The 25,017-nt window shown below is 36.5% G+C and overlaps 1 protein-coding gene across 1 annotated transcript in view; it reads left to right on the top strand.

Moving 5' to 3' along the window:
• Window positions 1-25,017, top strand: part of JARID2 (jumonji and AT-rich interaction domain containing 2) — a 228,448-nt gene that overhangs the window by 108,003 nt on the left and 95,428 nt on the right. The window contains exon 2 of the mRNA XM_026670006.2: window positions 5,651-5,783. Coding sequence (XP_026525791.1) covers window positions 5,651-5,783 — 133 coding nt within the window. The remainder of the gene's footprint in view (window positions 1-5,650; window positions 5,784-25,017) is intronic.

The following is a 25,017-nucleotide window of genomic DNA, read 5'->3' as shown; positions in this document are numbered from 1 at the left end:
AATTCTACTGAATATCCAGCGTTTGTTTCTCTGGAGAGTGAAACCGGAGGAGAAGATATCTTTATCGGCTGATAAAGATATTGCAAGGACTCTTAACTTGGACTATACTAGTGAGTCTTACTGGATGGAAATACTGTGAATGACTTAATGGACTGAATGACAATGCTTAAACTCTAACTGGATTAAAAACTATTTAAACTACAAACAGTGTTTGTGTTCAGTGTGTGTATACTCTGGGGACCTTCCGCTCTCCTTTGGCTTCCTGGCTTGACTACTGCTGCAATACTCTTCTAGGGGTTAATCCTCAAACCCTAACATTGGTTATGGGTCCAGCAGCATAGTCTAACTAACCAGGATATAGCAGAGAGAGTTGGTGTGAGTTGCACATTACTGTAAAAACAAACTGTTTTAATTAGTTTAAAATAGTCAAAATATCTGAAGAGTAATGGCACAAGTAAATTTGTCACAATTGTCCATGATATCCAGGCTGGATGGAACAAACTATGTTTCATGGTCAATGAAATGTAGTTTACTTCTACGCAGAGAAGGTTTGTGGGACATTATAGCAAACCCACCAGATGTGAGTAGCTGGGATCCTGCTAATGATGATGATAACGAAAAGTTACAAGAATTTAAACTGAAGAATGAGCAGGCTTTATGCATCATAGGACTGACTCTCTGTGATCAGCAGCTTGTCCATATTCGTGGAGAAGAAAATGCTGCAAACTGCTGGGAGAACCTCAGGAAGATTTATGTTCGGGACAGTGTAGGAGCACATATAAATCTTACACGGAAGCTTTTTCGAACGCATCTTCAGAGGAATGGAGATATGTTAGTTCATTTAAACTGTATGAAGAGCATTTTTCAAGATTTGCAAGAAAAAGAGCTTATATTTAATGAACTGCAACAAGTCTACATAATATTATCTTCATTAGATCAAAGCTATGATGACTATGTGACTTCGTTAGAGGTATTGCCAAAAGAAAGCCTCTCATTAACCGACATAACAGGCAGGCTACTAGAAGAAGCCAGAAGAAGGCGTGAGCGTGACGAGCTGAGAGAAGATAAGAAAGAAGAGAAATTATCTTCAAAGCTTGAAAGAAACCAGCAAAGCAAAGTAAAGCACCTGGAAGAAGAGAATTTATCTTCAACAGCATACACAATTAAAAAGTGTTTTAATTGTGGAGGCAGAGGACATTTGGCAAGATTTTGCAAAAAGAGAAAAAGCCAGAATATAAAAAAGCCAAAGAAAGCATTTGAACTAGCCACGTTTGGCAACTCTGATGTGAAGAATAATTTATGGGTGGTTGACAGTGGCGCATCCCACTGCATCACAAGAGATAAGACAAAATTTATAAAAATGTCTACAAGTTCTCAACATATATCTCTTGCTAACGGCTGGAACCTGAAAGCGAAAGGTCAAGGTTTTGCACGTTGTCCGTACATAAACCAGGATATAAAAATGTTGTTTGTACCGCAACTAAAGTTTAATTTGCTTTCAGTAAGGGTATTAGATAAATTAGGTTATGTAATTACTTTTAAGGATAATAATTGCATAATTGAAAAAGATAACAAAAGGGTAACTGCAGCTTTAAATGGAACATTATATGTCTTAGATAATAGTAAGAAAGGGGAGGCTCAGACTGTATTTAATAATATAAAACCTCATGAAGAATGTATCCATTTATTGCATAGGCGTTTGGGGCATGTAAATTTTAAAATGCTAAAACGTACAGTTGAGTTATCTGAAGGAATAAGGTTAAAACCTTGTGATAAATATTTGCGTTGTAATGTTTGCTGTGAAGATAAGAGCAAGGTATTGCCTGCCAATAGGCTAAATGGTTTCAAAACAAAAGAACCTTTAGAAGTAGTATTTGCAGACATAATAGGTCCAAAGAAAACCAGTATGGGAGGTGCTAGATATATACTGAGCATTATGGACCATTATTCTAGATATGGGTTTTGCTATTTAATGAAAAGCAAAACTGAAACATATCAACATTTTTTCAATTGGCTTAGGTTTGCTGAAAGAAAGTCTAAACGGCAACTGATAACCCTGGTGACAGATAATGGTACGGAATTTATTAATAACAAATTCCAGAACAGACTTAAGGTAGCTGGAATAGAGCATAAGAAGTCTGCTCCATACAGGCCAGAACATAACGCTTTTATTGAAAGAAGAGGCCAAACACTACAGGCAATGGTTAGAACAATGTTAAATGATTCTGGGTTACCTGATTCTTTGTGGGGGGGAGGCTACAATGTGTGCTAATAACATATTGAACAACGTTGTTAATACAACAACAGGTGAAATACCATTCACCAGATGGCATGGCAGGAAACCTGATCTAAGTTACCTGCACACATTTGGTGCACCAGCATGGGTGCATATTCCTGCACAACTCAGAAAAAAAGGGCAACATAGAGCTAAAAGATTTTTCTTCGTTGGTTATCAGGCAAACCATAGGGCATATAGATTTTGGGAGAAAGGCACATCTAAAGTGTTATGTAGTGCTAGTGCCCAATTTCTAGAACATGAAGGATGGGAGAAATTAGAACAGGATGCCAATAAAGATGTAATTATTGAATCCTATAGAAATCCCATTAGTTATCCCTGTAATTTTAAAAATAAAGTAAAGAGACAAATACAGGATGAAATAGTGCCCATAAAGGAAGAAACAGATTCAATAGCTAAACAGGATGAGGAAGATGAACAGGTAGTAGTTCAACAAAGTCCTCCTGTAAGCCCTGTAATTCCCAGAAGAACTACACGTATATCTAGACCGCCTGATAGGTACCAGGCTAACACAGTGTGCCAGATTAATCAAGTTCCTAATTCTGTAGAAGAAATTAAAAAGTATCCTAATAAGGAAAAAGAAAGATGGTATGCAGCAATGAATAAGGAACTGAATTCATTAAGTGATATGAAGGTGTATGAAAATGCCAAATTACCTGCAGGAAAGAAATCCATTGGCTGCAAATGGATATTTAAGGTAAAAACAGATAAAGATGGTAATTTAATCCATAAGGCAAGGTTAGTAGCCCAAGGTTTTAGGCAGAATGCTAATGACTATGATGAGGTGTTTGCACCTAGTCTAAAGGCAGCAACCTTGAGGGCAGCTTTAGTGTGGGCAGCTAGTAAAAACTATATAGTTAACCATTTAGATGTGGAAACTGCTTACTTGCACGCCCCATTAAAACATACTATTTATATGAAAAAACCTGTTGGTATTAAAAGTGAAAATAAGGATAATAATGATTGTTGGTTGTTAAAGAAAAGTCTCTATGGTCTTAAACAATCAGGCTATGAATGGAACCAGTATATTGTAAAGGAACTAGACAATATAGGATTTAAAGCTGGTTTAGCCGATCCATGTCTGTTTAAGAGGGAGACAAATGGGAAAGTATCATTATTATTACTATTCACAGATGACATTGCATTGATTACTGAAACTAATGATGAAGCAAATAAAATAATAGCATCATTAGGAAAGAGAATAAAGATCAAGCAATTAGGGGAGATAAAGAAGTATCTCGGTTTGAATATAAAGAAAACACGGAAAGGTTTTAAGATATCTCAGGAAGATAAGATAAGCAAATTACTAAAAGATTACAAGATGGAGCTTTGTAAGCCGGCTAAGACTCCAATGAGTCAGGAGTTTAGCAACACTGATGTACAAAGCCCTGAGTTTGATAAGGTGATTTATCAATCTTTAATTGGTAGTTTGAGTTATATTAGTAATTGGTCTAGACCAGATATATCGTACTGCGTGAATCAGTTGGCTAGATTCAATTCTGCACCATGTGAAAGACACTGGATTGCAGCTAAAAGGATATTAAGATATCTTAAAAAGACAATGAATTATTCATTGTATTTAGAACCAAAGGGTGATTTAATTCTGTGTGCTTATGCAGATGCTAGCTTTGCATCAGAAAGAGACACTAGAAAGTCGACTTCAGGAACAGCCATAATGCTGGGTAAGACATTAATAGGCTGGAAGTCAATTAGACAACAGCATATAAGTTTGTCTACTATGGAGGCAGAATTCTCCTGTTTATCATTGTTATGTACAGAGTTAATAATGTATAAACAAATGTTAATTGATATAGGTATAACTGTAGATTATCCTATAATTATTCATGAAGATAATCAGGCAGCAATTCAAATGGCCACAAATATTGGAGTAAAAACAAGGAGCAAGCATACAGATCTAAGATACCTAAACGTGAGACAATCTGTAAGAAGTAAGATGATTCAGCTAGAGTACTGTATGTCGGAGGACAATTTAGCTGATAATTTTACTAAAGCCCAAGGTGCCAGTAAGCACCAGGAGAGTTGTGAAAAATATGGGATAAGATTGTAAAGGTATTATATATTTATCTCACCCAAAAGGGGAGTATGTTAGGTATAACATTGATACCAAATATGGTTTGGGTGAATAAATATATAAAACTTAGATATCATGGTTTAAGTGCTTATCACTTTAAGCACAATGCAGCAGGCAATTAGCCGATTTAGGGTGCGGTTAGAAGTTACAATATAAGGAAGCATTAGAAGCTGGAAAACTGTCTCTGGCTGTAACTGTGTGCTGTCTGTATCTGTAACTGTGTGCTGCTGCGACTTACTGTGTGCTACTGCGACTAACTGAGATTACTGACTGTGAGTGCCTGTGACTGAACTGTTATTGTTTGCTACTGTTTGCTGATTACTGCGTAATTCTACTGAATATCCAGCGTTTGTTTCTCTGGAGAGTGAAACCGGAGGAGAAGATATCTTTATCGGCTGATAAAGATATTGCAAGGACTCTTAACTTGGACTATACTAGTGAGTCTTACTGGATGGAAATACTGTGAATGACTTAATGGACTGAATGACAATGCTTAAACTCTAACTGGATTAAAAACTATTTAAACTACAAACAGTGTTTGTGTTCAGTGTGTGTATACTCTGGGGACCTTCCGCTCTCCTTTGGCTTCCTGGCTTGACTACTGCTGCAATACTCTTCTAGGGGTTAATCCTCAAACCCTAACAGAGTTAAAGCTATTTCATACTTGATACTTGATCTATACAGGTAGAAAATATGCATTACTTCTTATGCTGTAAGATACACATAGTTATTTGTCTATTATAGTATAGAGCAGCTTCCAATCAAATTAGGGATATTGATAGTATAGTACCAGATTTAAATGTATATAGAGTCTATAAATAAAATGTGCTCATAAAAGACTGGTATAATGTATATGCTTATGTTTCAAGAGTTTAAGTAGATAATGGTATCACTGAAAAAATAAGAGTTTGATTCCTGTAGGAGCATAATGGTGATACAAATAGGAGAATCCGAAAAATGGACTAAAGAAAACTTAAAGTGAAAGAAATAGGGAATAAATAAGAATTAGCAGATTAAAATCTAGACTGTAAGAAAGTTTTTGAACCCAATAAAACAGCCCAACGACTCTATGCTTCTTTCAAAAATTAAATACAATGATGATGGTGATGATAGCATTTAAAATATTTCTGCTAGGAACTCTAGCCTTCTATTTTAGCCTTTTAATGATCCTAAATTTTTTACATGTTGCTAAAGCAAGTGAATGTTCATTTTTTTTAGATCCTTCAAGTGAATTTCTTCTCTCACTTCTTTTATTCCAATAGGACGATAGTGATGGAATTCCGTGGTCAGAGGAGAGGGTGGTACGAAAAGTCCTTTATTTATCCCTAAAGGAATTCAAGAATGCACAGAAGAGGCAGCATGATGGCATTAATGGGAGTCTCAAAGGGGTAAATGGTAAGTCTGTTCTTGGGAAAAGGGGTTGTTTTGCTGGTTCATTATTTTAGAGTTACATTAGGCAAGTAAAGTATTGCCTTTATCTTCTACTGTTGTGGATAGACTTTTTCACTGCTTTCTGCAGCGCAGTGTTTTGAGGAAGAAGAAATGTTGTAAATATATATTTTTTTATTCTGCTTTTCCTCTTCTTCTTTCCTCTAATAGTGTTTCTCAATCTTGGCCATTTTAAGATGTGAACTTCAGTGCCCAAAATTTCCTAGCCCACAAGTTGAAGTCCACACATTTTAAAATAGCCAAGATTAAGAAACACTGATCTAATAGATAAATTGTTTTTATCAAAACAACCTTTAAACAAGGTACTGTGACACAATTAATTAAAGGAAGATATTATATGCCAAATCTAAGAAGCACATTATGAAGAGAATTTTAGAACACATTTGCTTAGTTAGAAATCCAGGAGCAGTTGAGTGGCTGTGATAAAACATTTTTCATTGCACACCAGACACTGCATGACTGGTGTCGTTCTGACCATTATCATAACTTAAAATGTCTTCAAGTGCTGACTGCACTTGAGCACTATGAAAATGTTCCAAAGTGCCTCTTTCCTACAAGATGAAAGCTCAGTTCAGTAGTTAAATGGAAAATGCACTCTTTATTGAAGGTTTGTAGCTTCAGTTTAAGTGTTTTGGGTTGAATTGTATCAGATAATCTGCAGGATCTGACATCTGATATATATTTGTGTTTTATTTCATTTATTTGTGTCCTGCTGTTATTATTTTTATAAATAACTTCAGGCGGTTAACATATCCAACACACCTTCTTCTTCCTATTTTCCCCACAACAACCTTATGTGGTGAGTTGACCTGAGACAGGATGACTGGCCCAAGGTCATCCAGCTGGCTTTCATGGCTAAGGTGGGACTAGACTTAAACTCTCTGATTTCTCTGTCAGATAATCATTTGAAACATCCGTTTGAAATATGTTCATATTTTAGCAGTTAACTATTGCTTTCCAAGGCAAGTCACAGAGCACGACTAAGACAGCATCTGGTTTCTCCCAGAGTAGATTTGACCCAGTTTTCTCTCAGAATTCTCACACACAAATATATCAACAACAGCATTGCTGCCCAAAATGCAATAAAATTTGCTTTCATATGTCACAGTATGCAGCTTTGGTGGAGTGTATGTGTGTGTACACACGCCTGCCTGCCTGCCTTGGTTCTTCTATTTACAGAATTTATTGATATTAATGATGCTAGTTACTTTTGAGCCAATATGATATAGTGATTAAAGGCATTGGACTAAAAACCAAGGGACTGATTTGTGTCTTGGACACAAAGACAGTTAAGTAATTTTGGACTAGTCATTCTCAATCTTGGAAGAAGGCAATGGCAAACCACTTTCAAAAATAAGATAATTGCGTGGACTTGTCCAGGCAGTTTCCAGGAGTTTGGAATAATTCATTGCAACTTACACATACACACAAATAGTTTAATTTGAGATCCCCATACATAGCATTGCACTTACATCCTGAACTGTTGTATGAGATTGTGAGTGTGATGAACAATAACTGATGTGTTGGACTTCAGTTCCAATAATTCCTGGCTGTCATTATACAAAAGCCAAAATCTAAATGTATCTGGAGGATATTGCCTTAATGGATGTTACTTCATCATATGTTTGCTTTACTGTAAATTTGTTTGTTTCCTTGAGAGACTCTCAAAGACTATACAAGGAGTTAGTAACTTTTGAGAGGTCAGTCTTTCAAACATTTTGGAGGGCACAGTTAGCATTGCTGTGCCATGGTACCATCACCTGAAAAAGTATGACTAAATTGGGGGAAGAAGTTTTAAGATACAGAATGTGAGTCGAAGGCAAACTATTACCATTCTCACTCTTTAAGTCTCACCAAATTTGAAACATGCCTTCAAATCATACCACCCAAATTGAGATACTTTTTTTTCCAGCCCTGTCTTAGTGAAATGTGGAGCCACAAAAGGAGTGCTGGGACATTGCAAGTTGCCCTACCCAGTATATAGTTATTATTTCATAGTAGTTACAGTTGCTGTGATATTTATTTGTAAATGAAATAATAAAAAAATGTTTCTGCGTAATGATAAGGACACATCTGTGGCTTTTTCAGGAAACTTCCTAATCTTGGGAAGCAGGATCAATATATATCAGTATATATCATATCAGTAAATCTTGGAGAATCCATGTTGTATTTTTAATGCTTCTGTTTCTTCTATGATATTAATACCCATAGAATTTGGGATCGTGATGATCAGTTTTTCAGAGGCCCTTTAAAAGAGTGAATCTCATTCTCATGAGACATAGCTTGCTTTCTAATGTTACTTTAGACATGAAATAGATGGCTGTAAAAATGAAATACAGTCTCTAAGTATCCTTGGCTTTTATTCATAAGGTCATATTTTGTATCTTCCCAGCAAAATAGCTCATAAAAGAAATCTATTTTCCTCAAAAACAAAACTGATTTTGTGTGTTAACACAACTCCACTTTAGTTGAACAACAGGATATCTAAATGTCACGTGTAAAGCATATATAGGATTATGTTCATGTTCTTATTTTATGAGGATTTTTAGGTTCATTATACACATCAATCCAAGCTACTGGTTGAACTAACCACAGTTAAAAAGTCAGATGTACCCTGTTTTGAAAATGCTGCCTGTTTGTTTCTTTATTGTGTTGAACAATTACTGTGGTAAATTCAGTGGCATCTGGAAGTAGAGTTGTGGCATTAACTATATATTGTTAATTAAAAACATCATACGAACGTAATGGTTTGCAATCATTTCAAGGCATGGTCTGGAGTCTGGACATGGTTGAACTGCTCTGGCGTCTGCCTGGCTGCTTCTGTATGCTATGCTGAGGTCCTAAAATTATAGATCTGAAGAGACTGACCCATCCAGTTCTATGTAATTTGGAAACAACAATTGTGTATTGCTTCTGAATTCTTAGTGGGCAAGTATTTACTGCTGTGCTATATCACTAGATGGCATGATCTGCAGCTGACATCATGTATTTGCTAAATGACATTGTTCACCAATGCTTTATGCCCCGGTTGACACATAGAGAAGGAAGAACAAGCCATTTCAGAACGGAACGTAGTGTAGTAGCTTACATTTAAAGGTATTAGCAAACTGTTCTGATACGTGGGTCAGGTTCTTACTGCTGCTACCTAAAAACTTTACCATCATTTGACCCTGTTGTCCTTCTTCTTTCCCAGAAAAAGTCTGAGACTAGAGTTGCAGTAATAAAAATGCAAATATATGAGGCCCATACCATTTTAAATCACTCCTGAATGTTGCCACATAGAAGATAAAGCAAGTGAAAAAAGATGCAGCAAGAATTATTGATTGGTATAATATGTCTGCATGGCTACTGTTAAAATCATTACAACTCTTCGTGAGAGTCTTTCTGGGTTATTTATGTATTCGTATATTATTTCAAAATTTTATATTGCTGCCTATCCTACATATGAACTCTGGACAGCTAAAAACAATCAACAAAGCAATATAATGTATATATCGGTAATATATACATTTAAAAAAAATCAGAATTAAAATATTCATAATACAAGCCAGAATTCCATTTAACAGGCTCAGCTATGCAAATCATACCTGTGCTGAACTCATCTTTCATTCTGGCCTAGCATCTGAGGCAAAAAATAATAATAATCCCAGAAGCCAGGAAAGTCAAGTTTTTCCTACTCTCAGGACAGGACTTCTTAGTCCCACAAGAGGGCATTTTTTTAATAACAGGAGCCTGGAACATACCCACCCTTTAAGACTTGGTGGGACAGATAGCGACATGACCCTGTGCCAAGCTGAGCTTTAAAGATAATAACCAGCACTTTGAAATGCACCCTGCAGCATAATGGAGCCAATGTAGCTCACACAATAGCAATGCAAAGTAGGCAAATTTCAGTACACCCTAACTTCATGCACTGCTGCATTGTGGACCGGTTGAGGTGTCCAGATGTTTTTCAAGGTCATCTCTTCCCCATTTACTCCGCCTCCCCCACATAAGGTCATCTCTTCCTCATCATCTCCCCCCATGCACACATACATAGAGTGCATTACAATAGTTCAGTCCGGATGGGATTGAGGCAATGAGCAGGTCCAGAAATGGTTTCAATTGGTATACAAGACAACTTTGTGCTAAAGTCTTCCTATCTATGGTTCCCACCTGCTCTTCAAGCAGGATTTGTGAGACCCAGAGGACTTTCAAAAGGCTCATGAACTCTGTGGGGGACGGGGGTGCTAGCTTGTCAAGAGTTAAATATGAAAAATCTCCAGATGCAGGGGACCTCCAAACCCAAAGACACTCCACATTGAATTGCGGCTTGTTATATTCATGTCAGAGGCCTGTAGAGATTGTTTCTGCCGAATTCTACCCTATCCAGAGCAGCTTGGCAAAACTAATGCTTGTTTTGCGTTTGAAAAACAGTAAAATTTCTATTTCCTGCACATCCCTAATTTACAGTAACCGAGTGAATTCATATGAGATTGACAGATGATCGTTAAAACACAGAGAAACTGAAGAAAAGGAAGGCATAGGAAAGAAGAGGGAGGGAGAGGTTGTAATGCATTGTTACATGGGCCGGCCTGTATCTCAGAAACTAAAATACCAGAACAATGGAATATAACAGCGGCCTCCAAACTTGGCAACTTTAAGACTTGTGGACTTCAACTCCCAGAATTCCTCAGCCAACATTCTGGGAGTAGAAGTCCACAAGTCTTAAAATTGCCCATGTTTGGAGACCCCTGGAATATAACATGTTTTTTTTTAAATTTTCCTAATGTTTAAAAAGTCTTTATTGCTATTCCAATATACCCTCCTTCTAAGCATAACATCTATTGTACTATTTCATTAGAAAAATATGTGCCCTTTTTAATAGAAACGTAAAATTGCACTCTTTCTTAGCCAACATGCAACATGTCCCTAATAATCTGTCTGAATGCTTTGGTTTCACAATAGGTTTGGGATGATTATAGGATTATAGGATGATGGATAGGTTGTGAATGGAAGATAATGCTTTAGTCTTATGATACCGCAGCTCTTATTGCTGCAAAGAATTTCAAAACTCAGGGTAGATTAGAGGAAGAGCAAAATTTAGCCTTTGGGTGTAGCACTTTTGAGTGCCATGTGAGGAAATGGAATGGAGCCAAAATAGGAAGAAAATAAAGAGAAGCAAATAAATCAATTCAGCCAGTATGATCAGACCTCATAGAGGTTTATTTCTTTTTAAAAAAACACTCCTAGAAGGAAAATTTGAAGCAGAAAATTGTTACTTTTTGAATGTTGTTGCTGTTGTGCTGCACATTTATAAAATGTGAAATTGTGAGCAATAACACAGTTAATTTCAAAATTCTAAACTTGTGCTTAGTATGTCAAGGTTTGTAGACAACGAGCAGAATTGAAAAAGCAAACTGTTGAAACTAATAATGTCAATGTTATAAATCAGTGGCCTTTTTGATACCTCCTATTCTTTCTGTACTTATCCGTGCTATAGGCTGATGCAAAGTCTTATGCATATTTTTAATAGAATGGATAGATATATTATTAACTGCATTTATCTACCTATCAAGTAGTACTTTATAGAAATGTGTTTCTCCTTAGATTTTGGGATAGTGAACGTTAAGACTTCTCTGTTGCCAAGAATCTATATTCTGTGCTTTGCTTTAAAGCGTTTTATTCCTTTATTATCTTTATAAATAGTTTATAAATAATTCAAGGTGGCAAGCATATTTAATATTGCTTCTTCCAATTTCCCCTGAGCAACAACCCGGTGAGGTGGGTTGGACTGAGAGAGAATAATTGTTCAAAGTTACCCAGCTTTCATGCCATTGCCTAAGGCAGGACTAGAGCTCACACTCTCTTGGTTTCTAGACCACTGCCTTAATCACTAAACCTTAAGATTTTTAAAATTGGATGTAGGTAAACCTTTGTTTATTTGTCTTAGAGAGATATGCAATCTGATATTTGCAGCAACTACTTGTCACTACTTTGTTTAGTGTGCAATCTGCTTCTTGAAACTGCAGACTTTTTTTTTACATTTGAAAAGAAAAGGAGTAATAATAATAAATTAAAAAGATAGAAAGAATAATGCAAAAGGCTGCTTTACTTAGAATAACTTACATCCTGTGGTGGAACCTTTAACACCATCAAACAACAATACCTGCATATTGGAAAGGACTTGATAGGTGGGTACAAATACTAAATCCAGTTTAAAACATCTGGCTGACTACGCAACAAACCATGATAATAAAAGATACCAATACAAGCAGTCCTTGGTTTACGACCACAGTTGAACCCAAATTTCATTGATAAGCAAGACAGTTGTTAGGTGAGTTTTGCTCATTTTTATGACCTTTTTGCCACAGTTGCTAAAAGCAAATCACTGTAGTTGTTAAGTGAATCATGTGGTCATTAAGTGAATCTGGTTTTCCCCATTGACTGCTTGTTGAAAGCTGGCTGGGAATGTTACATGGTGGTCACAAGATCCCAGGACTGTGCAACTGTTATACATACATATCAGTTGCCAAGTTTCCAAATTTTGATCATATGACCATGGGGATTCTACAGTGGTCATAAGTATAAAAGCCAGTCATAAGTCACTTTTTCCAGGGCTGTTGTAACTTTGAATGATCACTAAACAAATGGTTGTAAGTCAAGGATTACCTGTATTGTAACCTCAAAGATAAGCATTGGTTGACAAGGAACAAACCAATTAATGTACAGCAAGACTGCAATTATAACTGAACACCTGGGATGTAAATTCAGCCAACAAGGGGAAAAAAGCCAAATGGTGCATTATCAAAATGGAAGATCAGACTGGAAAATAAGATCAGCATGTTAATAAGAGGCAAACATTTTACAACAGATGAAAGAAAATGAGCTGAAGAACAAGAAAATCAAATATTATCTGACCCAGGAAGATCGCCTAGAAACAAAGAAGATTAAGGGATCACCTGGAAACAATGAAGCAGCAAATAACAGCCGTAGCCAAAAAGATCAACAATTGTGGAACTCAAATTGCAAATTTGGTACTATTGATTTTGCATAAAGTAATTTCTGCTATTTCGAGGTACTTGATGTGCCAGAGAATTGAACTCCTTCTTGTAACCAATTCAAACCCTTTTTCCTTCGTCAAATGTCTGGTGTACTTGCAGCATCATATCCATCTATTTTTCTTGGTAAATAGAGCTTGACATTGTCACTGCATGGATGAAAGGCATGATTCATGGTCAATATTTTTCTCAACTTTTTAATCCAGTGTTTCTAGTTTTGATTGAATCCGGTCCATTATTCCAACTGTATATGTGGTGACTGGAAGTTGCTAATTGCCTTGATGGTAGTTCCTCCACTGTGTCAGGACTAAGATTTTCTTCACCCGCCTGGATGGACACAAAAATGCAGTAAAAAAGCTGGAACACACTTCCTCACTAGTCCAACACATGAAAGCCACAGGTCATAGCATCAACTTCAATGGCACCAAAACCCTAGCCACTATAGAAAACCCCAGCCACAGAATTATCAGAGAAGCCATAGAGATTGAAAAAAGACCTGAAAGCATGAATAGAAGAGATGACTCCACCAGACTGTCAATTATCTGGAAGCCTGCACTCACAAACAAAAAAATCTCCACACCACTAGCCAGGCAAACACCTGGGCACAAACAGATCCCTCCTGATACCTCCAGCTCAAACACACCCCAACCAGGCACCCAGATGAAACCTAGCTTCCTAACAAATGATAGCCGTCCATTTACCTGGAGCCAAGCTGCACTAAAGGCCTCCAATAAAGTAACACAATGTTGCCAGCCAATCAAGATACAAAAAGAGCCAAAAAAACAGACAGAAGATATTAGAAACACCAATCAAGCAGAACACAGCAAACTCCAAGACCAATAAACAAAGACCAAGACTCCCAACCAATCAGGATGAAGAAAAAACCATTCTGGCACAGCAGTAGGCTAGCCCCAAATTTAAAACTGAAACAACTGTAAAAGTCTTGACTCATAGACAAACACAATACAGAAGCCTGATGATGGCAGATTTGTAGCGACGTTTCGGCAGAATCTCATCTGCCATCATCAGGTTTGTGTATTGGGTTCGTCTGTGTGTCAGGCTTTCACAGCCGTTTCTGTTTTAAATTTGGATTTAATGGACATATGTCCTACATTTGTATATTAAACAGTCCCATTCAAGTCAAAAATTGATTTCCCTCACAACTGAAAAACCAGTAGGCCAGGGATGGGGAACCTTTTATGGCTCACTCAGGAATTCTGGGAGTTGAAGTCCATAAGTGACAAAAGAGCCAAGTTTCCCTACCTCTGTGCTAGGGGATGGGGTTTTTGTTTTGTTTTTTTGGCCAGAAGCCAGACTCTAGTTTCCAGAAAAAGCTTGTAAATCACAGTCGTGTGATCATGAGATGCTGCACACAGCCATGAAACAGGCTGGTTGATGAGCACCCAAAATGGGGCTGAATTCGAAACTGGGTTGCAGATCCTACTTTCGCAATCCGTCGTAACTTCAAACAGTCATCAAATGACTTGTAAGTCGAGACCATTCTAAGTGTTACACATTGTATTGATACCATGAAGAAATAAAAACATTCAAACTGCATTTCCTCCTGGCCTTGCTTAATAACAGCTCCCAGCATCAATCATAATTTGGCATGCTGGATTGGGGTAGTTGGGGATTCTAGTTCAACATTGGCCATTGATTTCAAACCGCAGTTGTAAATAAATCCTGTGAATATTCTATTTTTTACTAGTCCCAGTCCCCTTCTTGTCTGGATCCAAGTGAATCCAGTTGGATATAAAGACATCCACGGATGTCTTTATAGTGCATTTATCTATAGATCTACTCAGAAATACATCTTTTAAATTCAGTGGTATTTACTTCCAATTGAAACTGCAATGTGGCATCCAAGTATATAAAAGCAATTTACCTAATTTTTAGGACAGAAATTCTGATAGAATTTGTAAAACCTGTAAAAATAATGTAGATTTTTTGTTTAAAGCCATCTGTTTTTTAAAGATATAATAGCAATAGCACTTAGACTTACATACCACTTTACAGCCCTCTCTGAGCGGTTACAGAGTCAGCCTATTGCCCCCAACAATTTGGTTCCTCATTTTACCAACCTCTGAAGATTAGAAGGCTGAGTCAACTTTGAGCCTGATGAGATTTGAACTGCCAAATTTCAGGCAGGCGACAGGCAACAGAAATAGCCTGCAGTACTGCACTTAACCACTGTGCCACCATGGCTCATATAATTTTTCCATTGATGTGATGTTTCTTGATTTTGTCTTTCTACCAAATAGTAGTTCTGTGAAACCTGAGTCTAAGCAGTTTTCTTTTACATAATTTCTGTCCTGGTGTGTTTATGAATAGCAATACTTAGCGGATAAACAACTGTTGGGCAATAAAAAGATGTCTAAGAATCTGCATATTAGAATGTACACAGAGAAGAAGAGCTCTTGAAATAATATTCAGTGATAAATAGGAATACATTGTAATACTTGGTATCCTATTGTCTGACCAATGGGATTTGTAAGGTAAAGTTGAGCAATGCATGGTTAAGTGGAACAGAAACCTATCTTCTTGTATCATGGAAGAATAACACAGAAGCTTCATAAATAGAATTGAACCTCATTTATTTCATTAGTATTCTAAGTTATGAGCATAGCATTTATTTTTGGCCTCTTAAGGTAAAAACCTTCCCAAAGTGTCTTGTAAAATATAGCAACTGTGATTTTTTTTCTTTTGAAGAACATTAATAAAACCCTGTTAGGAATCTGTCCACCAATTAGTTGGATTGACAATATATAAACTAACAATGTATGTTTGTAGCTTTAAGACAAAGTTACTGTATTGATTTGTACTATGTTCCGATTGGTTGATTGTATTGCAGATTGCCATAAGAGGGAGCTAGAGATCATGGCTTGCTCTCTCTGACATTCTGTAATCTCTGACATTCTGTTGCTATCTAAGGTTTCTGTTGCTGTGCTTATACTTTGATATCTTTGTTTACTGTAAATGACAAAGGCAACCGGTAAGAAGATTTTGTAATTGGATATTCTTTGGACTGTTAAACGTATATGACCTGGACCATTTATTGGACTGCACTATTTCTTAAAGTAAACTTTAACAATTTAGTGTATCTGTGTGTGGCTGGATAATTATTCATAACTATTCTCATAAACGTTTCCATGTGCATATCCTTGTTACTCAAGGTTTATTCTGCACATATCATAACAAACCCATATATCTAATATGGTATTGGATTAAAATTGAAGAGAGTTTTAATTCAAATCTAACTTCAACTCTGAAATTTTGCTTGGAGACTTTGAACCAAGCACTGGCTTTTAGCCCAGATCATCTCACAGAACTGAGGAAAAAAATGGAGGATAAAGTGCTATGTATATTGTCTTTAACTCCTGGAACAAAGATGGATTCAAATCATATATAGATATATATAGACACATACATATGCACACACATTGCATGTATGTATGTGTGAGAGAGTAAGAGAGTATTTATATTCTGCCTGATAGAAATAAAAGGCTTTGGCGTATTTCCATTTGTGGAGTCTTATTTGATCTTGTAATACATATTGTTCAGAATAGCTATTCATGATTTCTGGCCAAAGCCTGAATTACCCCTTCAGAGGAATTCAGTGGTTTTTTTTTTTCTCCTCAGTGTAACACATGCTATGATGAGGCTTCATACAGAAGTAATACATTAACTAATAATAGGATGCTGACCCTCAGGAGCAAGAATTATCTGATAGTAGATGCAATCCTTTGCTTCAGAATAAAAATCAAACACCCCTTCAACCTGCCAGCTTTATCCAGATATTCTATTTCTATAGATATATTGCTTGGCTTTCATGGAACATTATAACAATTGGTAATAGAAGAACTAAGATCTGATTTATCTTTACATTTTATTGTTTCATTGCACTTCCGAAAAAGCCCACGGCAATGTACAAAATTGATGCAAATTTTAAAAAGGCTTGACAAAAATAGCTCTATAATAAAGAAATTGGTTTACAGTGTTGCAAAATATTCTTTTCAACTATTTCAATAGAAAATTGAATGGACTAAACTAAAAGTCTAAAGAGTATCTAATTTACAATCCAACATGAAATGCTGTAGTAATTAAGAAGTAAACTCTGTATGTTTTCTTTATGCTCTCACTTTTTCCAGTTGTCTCAAAACTATATATGTGTGTTGCAGTGGTGGTATTTGACCGGTTCTGCCGGTTTTGGAGAGCCGGTAGGAGCGATGAGCAGCGGAGACTGAACTGGTTCTCTCCACTGCTCTGCTGGCTCTGCTGTTGGGCCCGCCCGCCTGCCCGGGCTCCCATACTCACCTTTATCTTCTGAATTTGAAGTGCAGCTGCTTTGCGCGGCACAGAAGAGTGCTGCGCGTCAGCTGCTGAAGCAACCGGGAGAATGTAGGCTTGCAGGAGGCGAGTTAGAACACCTCTGCGCCTGTGCAAATGCCTCTGCGCCTGCGCAAAGTGCGCGTTTGGCGTGAGCATGCACGCAAAGTGTGTGCACGTGCGCAAAGCGCGCCCACCAAGCCACGCCCACCGAACTGGTGGCAACAATATTTGAATCCCACCACATGGTGTGTTGCATAGATATGATTCTACAAATTAGAGAATAATTTCATTCATGAAAATACAAATTGAAGACAGAATAAAAAATAAGCGAAGCTTCCAAATTTTAAAAATAAGAATGGTCCTTTATTTTTATTGCTTTAGCATTGTTACTGTTTTAGATTCTATTTCATGCCTTAGCTGCTAGGTAAGAATCTTTTTAAAATGTGAGAAAAAATTATTTAAAGTCAAGCAAATTTAAATGAAATAGAAAGTACTATATCTATTCAAAGCTTTCATGATGTGTCAGTTGTAAAACTTATTTAAATTTTAAATTCAAAAGCAAAGTACAGCCTTGAACATAGGCACAGTATGATACTTTCTACGGGAGTAGAGGATTTTCCCCGCTTTTTGTGTATATGTCATTAACGAAAGATTGTTCATCCATCAAGTTGGTTCTATATATTAAATTAATTGTGAGCTGGAAAGAGCAATCAGAAAAAGAAAATTGAATGTACCTCAAATGTCAGTCACATTGTTTAAAAGAAAAATCTCTTGAAAAAAGTAAAGAGACTGAGAAAAAAGTAGTTTAGCCTAATATACTGTAACTGAAATAGAAAGTCAACTCTTGGAAAAGGAGAGCTAATTCAGATATTATCGCTGTCATCTATATTTTAAAAATTAGCAGAGTACAGAAACTATTTTTATGCACATGCACAATCTCTAGAAAAGGGGTAACTTTGATCATTCCCAGTTCCATACTTTGAAATACAATTTCAATAAGTGGATTTAAAGATGACTCAGTATACTTGGGTACCTTTTCTAATTAGGGAGCATCATGGCTATATCAACTTTAAAACAATTTTCTGTTCCATATTGTATGTGCCCCACACAATACTCATATGGTAAAATACTAAAACTCTGAAAGATAAGTTGGAGCTTGGTGAGATATTCTAGGAGGCAAAGGTGAGATTAAAAAAATGATTATAGCCCCCATCACTGAATAAAACCAAAGAACTTTGTTGGCATAATAAACTATTCAAACTCAAGTAAATCTGGATCAGTGCTGTTATAGCTGCCAGTGAAGAAAGCTTCACTAAGTAGGTTAAAATGTAGATTTTAAGGATGAGTTTTAAGAGGTGAAACAAGTGTCCTAAGACTAACTTTTTCTCATGCCTATTTTTTTTTAAATGGATCTATCCTGATAACTTCATTGTTGGATTTATAAGCTATGCTTGTTGCACAAAGTAAGTGTGTAGCCAAGTGTGTTGCCTCCATGTCATAGATGCATTGCATTAGCACGTACAAAGACAACATAGAAAATAAAGGGATTAAAAATCTAATACTGTAGAATACTGTACAGCAGGGAGGGAAAATTACAGGTAGTCCTCAACTTAATAACCATTTGTTTAGTGACCGAAGTTACAATGGCATTGGAAAAAATGACTCATGATAGTTTTTTTCACACTTATAACCATTGTAGCATCCCGTGGTCACATGATCAAAATTCAGACGCTTGGCAACTGGCATGTACAGTGTTTATGATGGTTGCAGTGTCCTGGAGTCATGTGATCCCTTTTGCAAAATTCTGACAAGAAATTTGACAAGAAAGAAGTGAAGTTAAGATTCACTTAACAACCACGTTAGTAACTTAACAACTGCAAGTATTCACTTAACAACTGGCAAGAAAAGTCATAAAATCGGTCAACATTTACTTAACAACTGTCTTGCTTAGCAACGGAAATTTGGGGCTCAGTTATGGTCATAAGTCAAGGGCTACCTGTATATGCTGCACTTTTTAATTCTCCCAGTCAGGTTTTCAGGCTCACTGTGATTCTGTATTCCCCTGTGCTGTCATGAGTAATAGTTGTCTGGTATTGTCGCTTATTTAAAATACAGATTGGTTATATGTTTGGTCTCACCTTTGATTTTAGATAATAAATAAAGTATATTACTCTCCTTTTCTGATTTTAAGGTTGGTTCATTTACATCATGGAGGTTTTTTGTTGTCATACCTTCCAGGTGTAAAATGGAACCTATGTTCTCATCCAGACAGATGATGCTTCATCCTGGCACAAATTTTATCCAATTTACACTCTTTATGTCTTTGCTTCTGCTAAGACTACATTCTAAACTTGCTGTGCTAAATCTGCCTTTCTTAATATTCTACATAGCTCCAAAAGTATATAACACTTATATACTTAAGGTCCACTGGGACCTGCCTGAGTTGATCTCTATCTTCATGCATAGTTGATAACTGGGACTGCCTGGTCTTCAAACTTGTCAAGTTTAAGACTTGTGGACTTCAACTCCCAGAATTCCTGAGCTAGCATGACTAAAGGAGGAATTCTGGGAGTTGAAGTCCACAAGTCTTAAAGCTGTCAGGTTTGAAGATCCCTGGCCTAGAGAGAAAGACTATAGATATCAGACTGAATTTACAGTTTTACTGAAGATATTAACTTTATTTGTAGATACATACAGCACTTTTATTGGCACAACTGTATGAAACTTCTAAAGTTATCTTTCTGCTTTAAAATGGAATTATTGTAAGAAATTATTTCCAAGTCTGGTGTTTTTCTAAGTGTGCAGTTTCCTAAGCCACATGTCTAGTAAAGAAAAATGCAGCCCAATTTAGCTTAGTATGACAATAGTTATTGATTTTTGCTTTACTTATTTGTATTTTTCCTGCTATTTTAGAATCAATATTCCCTAACCTCCTTTCTATTATGTTTGTATAAGAGGAGAAGATAATACAATATGGTTGCATAGTAACTGTTTTCCCTATGGCCTCTTCTCATATTATTTATAGTAACGTGTGAAGAGGCTATTTAGATGTAGTATGATGTTTGTCCATATGGATATTGTTGGAGAATTGTAGGAAGAAGCATAGGGAAAGGTGTTTAAACAGTAAGTTTTAGAATTTTGGATACGCTGCAGCTTTGAAAAGCAAATCCAGAGAGATTTCTGTTTTGTGAATAAAATGCTGTCAGATAACTTGCAAAGATCTATTAAATGCATGCTCAAGTCATAACAAAAAAGTTATAATTACTTGACACCATAAATGTCTGTGTCATAGATCAGTTATAAATGGAATCATCATAAGGAAAGTAATCCTGGATGAATCCTATTTGGCATCTATCACGACATTGGATTGGATTGTTGATGCAGCTGAAAATAATAACCACAGCTTCATGTGCCAAGTTGAAGACATTCCAAGGAAGTCTAAAATAAACTTTGACTTTATGAAAGAAAATGACTAAACACATGTGGACTGATTAAAAAAAAGTTGAAAGTCAAGATAATCAAACATATCCCAAAAGAGACTTAAAATATTTTTACACAGATTTTGCTATTGCAAATGAAGTGATACTTGCCAGTTTAAACAGGTTTTCTGTTGCTATTACTACATGCTGACTAAAACATCTGAGACAACATGTATCTTTAGGCTAGTTATTGAGAATAATAATGGGGAAAATCTTCCTGGTCATTCATAAGGATCTGATTGATCAGTGAGAAACAGAATGCCAGACTAGATAGGTCCTTTGTCTGATCAGAGCTTCAATTTTATCCTTAACCTCATGGAAGAATTACATGACATTGATTGTATGTGTCTGCCTTTTTTGTTTCTCTGTCATATTTTTTTACCAATATCTTAGTTTTCCCTTTATTTATTTTCAATCCTGCCATTTTCCCATATTCCTCTGTTTTATTTATTAACTTGGGTCCTATTCCTAGAGGTTCTAATATAAAAACGAAATCGTCTGCAAATGCCTGCAATTTATACTCCTCTTTTCTTATTTCCATCCCTTTTATCTCCTTGTCTTTCCTAATATTTCTATTTAGCACTTCTAGTGTCTTTCAGTGTAGCTTAATGAGAATAAAAAACCTAAATATAGGTAGTCCTCAACATACGACTACAGTTGTGTCCAGAATTTCTGTTGCTAAGCAAGACAGTTATGAAGTGAGTTTTGCCCCATTTTACAACCATTTTTGCCACCACTGTTAAGCGAATCCCTGCAGTTGTGAAGTGAATCTGAATTCCCCCATTGACTTTGTTTGTCAGAAGCCAGCTGGGAAGGCTACAAATGATGATCCCATGACCCTGGGATTTGCCAAGTACCCAAATTTTGATCACATAACCATAGGGATGCTGTAATAGTCATAAAGTGTGAAAGTAGTCATTTTTTCAGTGCTGTTATAACTTTGAACAGTCACTAAATGAATGGTTGTAAATTGAGGACTACCTGTTGGTTTTGAGTTAGTACCCTAATTGGCTCTGGTAGGATTAGTGGAGTATGTTTTAGTGGATTTTATTAAGAGTAAGCTTTAAGAGTAAAATTACATAGTGCTTTGAAATAATTAAAAATGCCTCTGGGTTCAGACATGTTTGGATTATTGTAATAATCTTTGCATGGAGCTGCCCTTGAAAACAATGCACCAGTAACTTTTAGCATTTCTCATTATGTTCATATGACACTGCTGGTTTTTAATCTGGATGGGTTGCCTGTAGTCTTTTGACTGCAATTACAAAAGATGCCTGTCACTTATAAAGTCCTACATACCAAACTGTTTGTGGGTTCATCTCATTTCCATGGTCTCTGTTCAGCCCACCAGATCTAGCAGAGAAAGCATGCTTCAGGTTTCTTCTGTCGGTGTCAGCTTGTAGGACTCTGGGCTTGCTCCTTCTCTGTAGCAACATCTCCCTGGAGATCTAGATGGCCCTTTTTGACTTTTTTTAGTTTGAAAACCTGGCTGTCTTTGAGTCAGAAGGTTACACGAGCTCTGATGCTGTTGATGTGCTTTTTGTGATTGGGATTATTGTTTTGGGCACTATGGGATGCAGGTTTATGTACTCTACTCATGGTTAGTATTGTGAGATGGACAATCATATAAATATTTAAATAAATTTTAAAAATGTGAATGTGTTTTGGCGACACATTAAAACAGCTGCTCAATCCCCTAAAATGGTGTTGCTTCTTTAAAGAAGTGCCAGCAGATGTTCAGTTCACTTCAGGGCATTTTTGGGGGGAATCAGAATTGGCAACTACAAAAAACTTACACAGGAACAGATTCTACAGCCTCTTTTTTTAAATCTCTGCATGGTTTCAGATAGAAAGACTAAAAGCTGCTATGGGGTATGTGGGAAGGACCTTGAGGGATATGAGGAAGAGATGCTGCCCAGGGAACAATCAGATAAAAGGAGGAGGAAACCACAGCTTTAATGGGCAAAGAAAGTTAAAAATGATCCAATCTTAACTGTCAAGCTTCCAAGTAATACATTCCCAGTAACGAGAAGTTCAACCCAGGCATTTTCTTCAAAGATCATTTTATTAGGAATATATCAAATATGCAAGGTGTAAATTTGGCTCTGATCGCACCCCGGATTTACACCCAATAAAAAGCAAACTTTTGAAACTACCCCCCAAAGTCACATTCCCCAATCAGCTCTCAGTCTATCTGATCCGATGCCTCCAAACCACCTCTAATCACCTGCAGTCACACCCTCAGTTCCCACGGGAAAAAATGTTATTTAGACTACAACATTCCCCCTTATCTCTACAACCCCCTTTTCCTGTTATCAGACTGTGGCAAGCCTGAAGCAGTGTTAAACCCTTAAATAGAATGCCTAGAAAAAGCAAAGAATAAGAAATGGCTACGCTAAAACATGGCTACATCTATGCCAGCTTCAGGGCCGACACTAAAGCATCGGATTGTTAAAAGTGATGGTGGGAGATTTGTATTTTCAAACTTACAAGATTCTTTTAATGTAACCTTCCAATAAAGTAGAATTAGCTCATCTGGCTGTCTCTCCTGCCTGGTTTGCCTGGGAAGGTGACAACAGTGAAACATTAAAGGTATTAATGTAACCACCACTTGCATCTTCTTAAACTAATGTGTCTTTGGGAGAATCACTGTGTGATCCTGGGGAAAGATCTAGCTGCTTTAAGGTATTGTACACATATGCTATGCTTGCTTCCTTCTGCTCCAGAATAGTTTGTGCCTTTGAGTCTAAAGGGCTACACAGCTCTAATCTTGTTGTTTTCCAATATTGCTTCTCACAAAATGGCTGCTTGTAATAATATCTATATGGCAGTTGCTCCATGTGGTGAAATGCTCATATAGAGCAGCTTGCCTTGTAATTGGCTGCTGCTATGTTGTTTGTTATCACAGCACATTGCTGAAAATTCCTGTTAGCTTTTTATAGCAACACAGGAAAAATGAAACCAATTTTGTACAACTATCCAATATATTCATAAAATAAGCAAAGCATGAGGTGGCCAAACTGTGGTGGCTATTTCAAATGAAACATGCCCCAGTAACCTAGATGAATAATGTTTGGCTTTTAACTAAAACAAACATACCCCTTTTGGTGTCAAGTCACTTGTGGCCCAGAATAATACAAAACAAAATGAACCTGTGATAGTTTGATTTTATGACAGTTTTGGACTAAGATACATAACAGGAAGAGAAAAGTCATCTCTCAAGATACATGATTAACCCAATTTTGTTTTGCTGATCACTTCCCTCTGACAACCTAACAAAACCAGGCTATGCTATGTTCAACTTCTTTAGTAACTATGTGTATCCACATGTATACACTTACTATTCTGCAGACTGGAAAAATAATCAGCTAATACCTTTTGACATGACATCAGAAGAAGAGCATATCAATTCAGTATCAAGTGGCTTATCATAAGAAAAGTCCAATGTTATTTACATGATATCTGAAAGAGCTAAATGTCTCTCTCAAACTTTCATATTTTAAGGATTTATTTAAAATATGCTTATGCTTTTTAAAATCAATTTTTTAATGATTTTTTTAATCATAGACTCAGAAGTCTATGCAGCAGCCAAATTTCCTTTACCTTAAACTATACTTTCTATGCAAAAGATAAATTTATCAGAAGAAACAAACAAACAAACAAAAAGGCTGTGCAATGCATGTCGCAGATCACACTGAAATGGGAGTGAATTTCCTGACATCAGGAAAATTTCTTAGCCAACACAGGTGCATCCAGAAATATCTATGAATTTGTTGTGACTAAGAAAATATATATTTTTAGTTTTTACAAAACAAAATGGTAAGTATTATCAATCTGAATGCAAGCAGGCAAGCTTTTCAGTGAAAACTGATTATTTTCCCTGCTACATTGAATTAATTAGGCTTTTCTACATAGATAAAGAACAGTGGTGGGATTAAAAAAAAATTACTACTGGTTCTGCGGGCATGGCTCGGTGGACGTGGCAGGGGAAGGATACTGTAAAATCTCTAGTCAGAGGTGGTATTTGCCAGTTCTCCAAACTACTAAAAATTTCCGCTACCGGTTCTCCAGAATTGGTTAGAACCTGTTGAATACCACCTCTGATAAAGAACCATTTTCCTCCCTCAAACATGAATATTTAGACATGACTGAGGGAAATATGTTGGGAACTAGAACTTCTGAGTTGTTGATGATGATGACCTTGGTATACATGACCTTGGTATAAAAACAGAAGGAAAATGAATCTTTCTTTGTTGTTTATATTCAAGTTCGGTCTTTCCAACTGATATCAGTATAAATAGGATTGTATAGTTTGTGTAGTTGTTCACATCA

Source organism: Notechis scutatus, chromosome 3, assembly GCF_049901735.1.
Source record: "Notechis scutatus isolate UNSWTSFEM ecotype Mainland chromosome 3, rNotScu1.2, whole genome shotgun sequence".
NCBI classification, from domain to species: Eukaryota; Metazoa; Chordata; class Lepidosauria; order Squamata; family Elapidae; genus Notechis; species Notechis scutatus.
The sequence above is the reverse complement of the archived record's forward strand: the minus strand, read 5'-3'. Positions and strand labels throughout refer to the sequence as shown.